The sequence below is a fragment of the Oncorhynchus masou genome, chromosome 29, assembly GCF_036934945.1.
Source record: "Oncorhynchus masou masou isolate Uvic2021 chromosome 29, UVic_Omas_1.1, whole genome shotgun sequence".
NCBI lineage: Eukaryota > Metazoa > Chordata > Actinopteri > Salmoniformes > Salmonidae > Oncorhynchus > Oncorhynchus masou.
In genome coordinates, this window is record NC_088240.1 from 93,453,078 (window position 1) to 93,461,802 (window position 8,725).

At 48.2% G+C, this 8,725-nt stretch overlaps 1 protein-coding gene across 6 annotated transcripts in view; it reads left to right on the plus strand.

The window, feature by feature from the left end:
- Positions 1 to 465: 465 nt before the first annotated feature.
- rbms3 (RNA binding motif, single stranded interacting protein) overlaps positions 466 to 8,725 on the plus strand; it is a 245,207-nt gene continuing 236,947 nt past the window's right edge. For 5 of the 6 annotated variants that reach the window (XM_064946886.1, XM_064946885.1, XM_064946884.1 and 2 more), the window contains exon 1: positions 1,122 to 1,928. In XM_064946886.1, coding sequence (XP_064802958.1) covers positions 1,854 to 1,928 — 75 coding nt within the window. In that variant the 5' untranslated portion in view covers positions 1,122 to 1,853. Of the gene's footprint in view, positions 1,929 to 8,725 lie in introns of all 6 variants that reach the window. The other variant, XM_064946888.1, reaches the window with a different exon arrangement.

Below are 8,725 nucleotides of genomic sequence, written 5' to 3' on the forward strand. Positions count from 1 at the left end.
GAGAGGTCTTTCTGAGGGGAGAGAGAGAGGTCTTTCTGAGGGGGAGAGAGAGGTCTTTCTGAGGGGGAGAGAGAGGTCTTTCTGAGGGGGAGAGAGAGGTCTTTCTGAGGGGAGAGAGAGAGGTCTTTCTGTTGGGAGAGAGAGGTCTTTCTGAGGGGGGAGAGAGAGGTCTTTCTGAGGGGAGAGAGAGAGGTCTTTCTGAGGGGAGAGAGAGAGGTCTTTCTGAGAGAGAGAGAGAGAGAGGTCTCTCTGAGGGGGGAGAGAGAGGTCTTTCTGAGGGGGCGAGAGAGAGGTCTTTCTGAGGGGAGAGAGAGGTCTTTCTGAGGGGAGAGAGAGAGGTCTTTCTGAGGGGAGAGAGAGAGGTCCCTCCTACTGGCTAGGAAAGAGGAAGGGAGGAAAGGAGGAGGAGCATAGCTCTGTCAGAGCCGAGCCCTCAACACTTCAGCACAGTGTGGAGCAGACAACAGCAGACACACACACACATCGCTCTCAGTATCTGCTTGTAGATACACACACACACACATCGCTCTCGGTAACTGCTCGTAGATACACACACACATCGCTTTCAGTAAACACACACACATCGCTCTCAGTAACTGCTCGTAGTTATACACACATGCGGGGAAACAAGACATCAGGGAAACAAGACATCTGGGAAGCGCTGTGAGAGAGAGAGAACAGAGGGGAAGAGGAGCTGCAGAGCTGAAGGGATTGTCATCTTTGTCTGTGTGGATATCTCTGGATCTCTGGGTTTCCTTTTCTCCCCACGCCTTGACCGGAGTTTCTAGTGGATTCCTTCTCTGATCCTGCTCACGTTATTTCACTGGAGGTGACAGACGGCGTTTCAGTTTCTGTTCCAGTCCACCCTCCTCTCCCTCTCTCTCTCTCTCTCTCTCTCGCAGCCCAGCTACAAAGTTCGTCTGTATCGCCGCTGTGTCTCTGTCCTCCGGGAGCCAAGTGTCTGGCCAGGACAACAGCAAGACTCCAGTCGGATCTGACACTGTACACGCATCGTGAAAGCGAGAGAGACAGAGGAGAGAACAAAAGTGAAGTCAGGGAATGAGAGAGAAAGCGAGAGAGAGAGAGACAGTTTTTTAGAGTAGTTCAAGCTACTCAAAACACCCTCCTTCCCTCTCCTACCCTCCTCCTCTCTCCTTCTCTCACTCCCTTCTTTCTTTCTCTCCTATTTCTCCTCTTCCTGGATCACCTCCTACTTTCCCAGACTTGTTTTCTTCCTCCTTTTCTACTTCCTCGCTCCTCTCCTCCTCTTCTCCCTTCTTCCTTCCCTCGCTCCTCTCCTCCTCTTCTCCTTCCCTCCTTCCATCGCTCCTCTCCTCCTCTTCTCCTTCCCTCCTTCCATCGCTCCTCTCCTCCTCTTCTCCTTCCCTCCTTCCATCGCTCCTCTCCTCCTCTTCTCCTTCCCTCCTTCCCTCACTCCTCTCCTCCTCTTCTCCCTCCTCCCCTTGCTCCTCTACCTCCTCTCCTTCCCTCGCTCCTCTCCTCCTCTTCTCCCTCCTTCCCTTGCTCCTCTCCTCCTCTTCTCCTTCCTTCCCTCGCTCCTCTCCTCCTCTCCTCTTCTTTTCTCCTCCCCCCAGCTAGAAGAGGGTGAATCTGGGACTCCCACTGAACAGACAGACAGAAGAACAGCTAGAGGTCCCATCCATCACTCTCTGTCTGTCCGTCCCTGTCTCTCTCTCTCTCTCTCACGTCTCTCTGTTTTGAGAAGAGGATCTTGCCTCCGCCCAGACCCAGGAATAGGAACCAGGGGTCCAGGCCAAGAGGGAGTCACTGTGTTACTGGAACCCAGCCAGAGAGACTCTGTCTCCTGCTACGACCAGAAGGATTCCTGCTACATGGGTAAACACTTGGAACAGCAACAGATGTACCCCCAATACATCTACTATTACCCCCACTACCTCCAGACTAAGGTAAGATGGTTCAGGGTGTCTCCTCTATCTAAGGAAGGATGTTTCAGGGTCTCTATCTAAGGAAGGATGGTTCAGGGTGTCTCCTCTATCTAAGGAAGGATGGTTCAGGGTGTCTCCTCTATCTAAGGAAGGATGGTTCAGGGTGTCTCCTCTATCTAAGGAAGGATGGTTCAGGGTGTCTCCTCTATCTAAGGAAGGATGGTTCAGGGTGTCTCCTCTATCTAAGGAAGGATGGTTCAGGGTGTCTCCTCTATCTAAGGAAGGATGGTTCAGGGTGTCTCCTCTATCTAAGGAAGGATGGTTCAGGGTGTTTCCTCTATCTAAGGAAGGATGGTTCAGGGTGTCTCCTCTATCTAAGGAAGGATGGTTCAGGGTGTTTCCTCTATCTAAGGAAGGATGGTTCAGGGTGTCTCCTCTATCTAAGGAAGGATGTTTCAGGGTCTCTATCTAAGGAAGGATGGTTCAGGGTGTCTCCTCTATCTAAGGAAGGATGGTTCAGGGTGTCTCCTCTATCTAAGGAAGGATGGTTCAGGGTGTCTCCTCTATCTAAGGAAGGATGGTTCAGGGTGTCTCCTCTATCTAAGGAAGGATGGTTCAGGGTGTCTCCTCTATCTAAGGAAGGATGGTTCAGGGTGTCTCCTCTATCTAAAGAAGGATGGTTCAGGGTGTCTCCTCTATCTAAGGAAGGATGGTTCAGGGTGTCTCTATCTAAGGAAGGATGGTTCAGGGTGTCTCCTCTATCTAAGGAAGGATGGTTCAGGGTGTCTCCTCTATCTAAGGAAGGATAGTTCAGGGTGTCTCCTCTATCTAAGGAAGGATGGTTCAGGGTGTCTCCTCTATCTAAGGAATGATGGTTCAGGGTGTCTCCTCTATCTAAGGAAGGATAGTTCAGGGTGTCTCCTCTATCTAAGGAAGGATAGTTCAGGGTGTCTCCTCTATCTAAGGAAGGATGGTTCAGGGTGTCTCCTCTATCTAAGGAAGGATGGTTCAGGATGTCTCCTCTATCTAAGGAAGGATGATTCAGGGTGTCTCCTCTATCTAAGGAAGGATGGTTCAGGGTGTCTCCTCTATCTAAGGAAGGATGGTTCAGGGTGTCTCCTCTATCTAAGGAAGGATGGTTCAGGGTGTCTCCTCTATCTAAGGAAGGATGGTTCAGGGTCTCTATCTAAGGAAGGATGGTTCAGGGTGTCTCCTCTATCTAAGGAAGGATGGTTCAGGGTGTCTCCTCTATCTAAGGAAGGATGGTTCAGGGTGTCTCCTCTATCTAAGGAAGGATGGTTCAGGGTGTCTCCTCTATCTAAGGAAGGATGGTTCAGGGTGTCTCCTCTATCTAAGGAAGGATGGTTCAGGGTGTCTCCTCTATCTAAGGAAGGATGGTTCAGGGTCTCTATCTAAGGAAGGATGGTTCAGGGTGTCTCCTCTATCTAAGGAGGAATGATTCAGGGTGTCTCCTCTATCTAAGGAAGGATGATTCAGGGTGTCTCCTCTATCCAAGGAAGGATGATTCAGGGTGTCTCCTCTATCCAAGGAAGGATGATTCAGGGTCTCTATCTAAGGAAGGATGGTTCAGGGTGTCTCCTCTATCTAAGGAAGGATGGTTCAGGGTGACTCCTCTATCTAAGGAAGGATGGTTCAGGGTGTCTCCTCTATCTAAGGAAGGATGGTTCAGGGTGTCTCCTCTATCTAAGGTAGGATGGTTCAGGGTGTCTCCTCTATCTAAGGAAGGGAGGTTCAGGGTGTCTCCTCTATCTAAGGAGGAATGATTCAGGGTGTCTCCTCTGTCTTAGCCCAGACCACCCTGACCTTCTCCAGGCTGTGTCTCTCTGCTGTTTTACCCTATACTAGTCTATATTGATGGAGGAAAAAATTGATAGGTACAGTTGAAGTCAGAAGTTTGCATACACCTTGGCCAAATACATTTAAACTCAGTTTTTCACAATTCCTGATATTTAATCTTAGTAAAAAATACACTGACTTAGGTCAGTTTGGATCACCACTTTATTTTAAGAATGTGAAATGTCAGAATAATAGTAGAGAGAATGATTTATTTCAGCTTTTATTTCTTTCATCACATTCCCAGTGGGTCAGAAGTTTACATACACTCAATTAGTATTTGGCAGCATTGCCTTTAAATTGTTTAACTTGGGTCAAACATTTCAGGTAGCCTTCCACAAGCTTCCCACAATAAGTTGGGTGAATTTTGGCCCATTGCTCCTGACAGAGCTGGTGTAACTGAGTCAGGTTTGTAGGACCCATTCCTCCTGACAGAGCTGGTGTAACTGAGTCAGGTTTGTAGGCCTCCTTGCTCTCACGCTTTTTCAGTTCTGCCCACAAATGTTCTATAGGATTGAGGTCAGGGCTTTATGATGGCCACTCCAAAACGTTGACTTTGTTGTCCTTAAGCCATTTTGCAACAGCTTTGGAAGTATGCCTTGGGTCATTGTCCATTTGGAAGATCCATTTGTGACCAAGCTTTAACTTCCTGACTGATGTCTTGAGATGTTGCTTCAATATATCCACATAATGTCCCCTCCTCATGATGCCATCTATTTTGTGAAGTGCACCAGACCCTCCTGCAGCAAAGCACCCCCACAACATGATGCTGCAACCCCCGTGCTTCATGGTTGGGAAGGTGTTCTTCGGCTTGCAAGCCTCCCCTTTTTCCTCCAAACATAACATTGGTCATTATGGCCAAACAGTTCTATTTTTGTTTCATCAGACCAGAGAACATTGTACGATCTTTGTCCCCATGTGCAGTTGCAAACCGTAGTCTGGCTTTTTAATGACGGTTTTGGAGCAGTGGCTTCTTCCTTGCTGAGCGACCTTTCAGGTTATGTCGATATAGGACTCATTGTACTGTGGATATAGATATTTTTGTACCTGTTTCCTCCAGCATCTTCACAAGATCCTTTGCTGTTGTTCTGGAATTGATTTGCACTTTTTGCACCAAAGTACGTTCATCTCTAGGAGACAGAACGCGTCTCCTTCCTGAGCGGTATGACGGCTGAGTGGTCCCATGGTGTTTATACTTGCATGCTATTGTTTGTACAGATGAACGTGGTACCTTCAGGCATTTGGAAATTGCTCCCAAGGATGAACCAGACTTGAGGAGGTCTACCATTGGATGTTTTCATTTGATGTTTCCCATGATGTCAAGCAAAGAAGTGCTGAGTTTGAAGGTAGGCCTTGAACAACATCCACAGGTACACCGCCAATTGACTCAAATGATGTCAATTAGCCTATCAGAAGCTTCTAAAGCCATGACATAATTTTCTGGAATTTTCCAAGCTGTTTAAAGGCAAGGTCAACTTAGTGTATATAAACTTCTGACCCTCTGGAATTGTGACACAGTGAAATAATCTGTCTGTAAACAATTGTTGGAAAAATGACTTGTGTCGTGCACAAAGTAGATGTCCTAACTGACTTGCCAGAACTATAGTTTGTTTAACAAGACATTTGTTGAGTGGTTGAAAAACGAGTTTTAATGACTCCAACCTCAGTGTATGTAAACTTCCGACTTCAACTTTACATATCGCAAACGTTATTTTGGACGATGCAGAACGGACTGTTGTATGATGTCTCTCCTGGCTCTCCTCACCTCAGCTGGTTCTGTTAGTCCACACTAGTCCCTCTCTGTCCCTACAGCTGGATCCATTAGTTCCCCTCCAGCCTCAGTTAAAGAGCATTGAGCCTCTCTGTCCCTACAGCTGGATCCATTAGTTCCCCTCCAGGCTAAGTTAAAGAGCATTGAGCCTCTCTGTCCCTACAGCTGGATCCATTAGTTCCCCTCCATGCTCAGTTAAAGAGCATTGAGCCTCTCTGTCCCTACAGCTGGATCCATTAGTTCCCCTCCCGGCTCAGTTAAAGAGCATTGAGCCTCTCTGTCCCTACAGCTGGATCCATTAGTTCCCCTCCAGGCTCAGTTAAAGAGCATTGAGCCTCTCTGTCCCTACAGCTGGATCCATTAGTTCCCCTCCAGGCTCAGTTAAAGAGCATTGAGCCTCTCTGTCCCTACAGCTGGATCCATTAGTTCCCCTCCAGGCTCAGTTAAAGAGCATTGAGCCTCTCTGTCCCTACAGCTGGATCCATTAGTTCCCCTCCAGGCTCAGTTAAAGAGCATTGAGCATCTCTGTCCCTACAGCTGGATCCATTAGTTCCCCTCCAGGCTCAGTTAAAGAGCATTGAGCCTCTCTGTCCCTACAGCTGGATCCATTAGTTCCCCTCCAGGCTCAGTTAAAGAGCATTGAGCCTCTCTGTCCCTACAGCTGGATCCATTAGTTCCCCTCCCGGCTCAGTTAAAGAGCATTGAGCCTCTCTCTTCCAGGATGTCTTTCTGTCCCCTTACAGTTGTTCTCTGTTCTGACTGTCACTGTTTTACCTGACAACTCTGTTGAGGCTCCAGCCCCCTGTCATCAGCAGTCTGACAGTACTCTGACTGTCAGTGTTTTACCTGATGACAGCTCTGTGGATACAGTGGTGTCAGATACAGTGGTGTCAGTCCTCCTCTCTGCTGATATGTGTATATATACTGTGGTGTCAGTCCTCCTCTCTGCTGATGTGTTTATACATACAGTGGTGTCAGATACAGTGGTGTCAGATACAGTGGTGGCAGTTCTCCTCTCTACTGATGTGTGTATATATAACAGTGGTGTCAGATACAGTGGTGTCAGTCCTCCTCTCTACTGATGTGTATATATGTACAGTGGTGTCAGATACAGTGGTGTCAGTCCTCCTCTCTACTGATGTGTATATATATATATACAGTGGTGTCAGATACAATGGTGTCAGATTCGGTGGTGTCAGTCCTCCTCTCTACTGATGTGTATATATATTGTGGTGTCAGTCCTCCTCCAAGGGTGTCATTGGGACCTGGTCTAAAGTAGTGCACTATATAGGGAATAGGGTGCCATTGGGTCCTGGTCTAAAGTAGTGCACTATATATAGGGAATAGGGCTCTAGTCTAATGTGGTGCACTATATAGGGAATAGGGGCCTGGTCTAATGTGGTGCACTATATAGGGAATAGAGCTCTGTTCTAAAGTAGTGCACTATATAGTGAATAGGGCCCTGGTCTAAAGTAGTGCACTATGTAGGGAATAGGGTTCCATTTGGGACTTATTCCAGGTCTTTGCTCCCTTCTACAGCAGACAGGTGTCTGTCAGGGATGTGTTTTGTCTCCACTCCTGTACACCTCGTTCATTAGGGGATGGCAGGGTAGCCTAGTGGTTAGAGTGTAGAGGCGGCAGGGTAGCCTAGTGGTTAGAGTGTAGAGGCGGCAGGGTAGCCTAGTGGTTAGAGTGTAGAGGCAGCAGGGTAGCCTAGTGGTTAGAGTGTAGAGGCAGCAGGGTAGCCTAGTGGTTAGAGTGTAGAGGCGGCAGGGTAGCCTAGTGGTTAGAGTGTAGAGGCGGCAGGGTAGCCTAGTGGTTAGAGTGTAGAGGCGGCAGGGTAGCCTAATGGTTAGAGTGTAGAGGCGGCAGGGTAGCCTAGTGGTTAGAGTGTGGAGGCGGCAGGGTAGCCTAGTGGTTAGATTGTAGAGGCGGCAGGGTAGCCTAGTGGTTAGAGTGTAGAGGCGGCAGGGTAGCCTAGTAGTTAGAGTGTAGGGGCGGCAGGGTAGCCTAGTGGTTAGAGTGTAGAGGCGGCAGGGTAGCCTAGTGGTTAGAGTGTAGAGGCGGCAGGGTAGCCTAGTGGTTAGAGTGTAGAGGCGGCAGGGTAGCCTAGTGGTTAGAGTGTAGAGGCGGCAGGGTAGCCTAGTGGTTAGAGTGTAGAGGCGGCAGGGTAGCCTAGTGGTTAGAGTGTAGAGGCGGCAGGGTAGCCTAGTGGTTAGAGTGTAGAGGCGGCAGGGTAGCCTAGTGGTTAGAGCGTTGGACTAGTAACTGGAAGGTTGCAAGTTCAAACCCCCGAGCTGACAAGGTACAAATCTGTCGTTCTGCCCCCTGAACAAGGCAGTTAACCCACTGTTCCTAGGCCGTCATTGAAAATAAGAATTTGTTCTTAACTGACTTGCCTTGTTAAATAAAGGTAAGATTTATAGTACTCGTTTCCATCCTGACAGACACCTCGTTAAGTTTCTCTGATGACGCTGACTTGATCACCCTGTTGTATAATGACGAGGAGCACTATGGCCCGGTCCAAAATGACTCGGTTAGGAGCGGTGAGACCAACCACACTTGGCTCTCAATACCGACAACACCAAAGACATGTGTGTAGACTGCAGGAAGAGAGCAACACCGACATCTACCAGAGGTCAGAACATAGAGATTGAGGAGGAATAGAGATATCTGAGTGTCCTCTTGGACGATAACCTTCAGTGGAGAAAATGTACAGACTTGATCTACATAAAAGAGACTGTACTTTCTCGACAAGCTGGCATCATTTTAATGTTGACTGGACTATACTGACTCTGTTTTTACAAATCTTTCATTGAGAGTTTTTTTTAACTTGTTGTGTTGTTTTGTTGGTTTGGCAATGCCACTGTCAGCCAGAGAAACATGCTGAGAAGGATTATCACCACAGCAAGCAAGGTAACTTGGAGTCAAACAGACAGGCCTGGATGAGATCTTTAATGGTCAGGACCCTCCACAAGGTACTAGGAGTCAAACAGACCGGCCTGGATGAGATCTTTAAGGTCAGGCCCCTCCACAAGGTACTAGGAGTCAAACAGACAGGTCTGGATGAGATCTTTAATGGTCAGGACCCTCCACAAGGTACTAGGAGTCAAACAGACCGGCCTGGATGAGATCTTTAAGGTCAGGCCCCTCCACAAGGTACTAGGAGTCAAACAGACAGGCCTGGATGAGA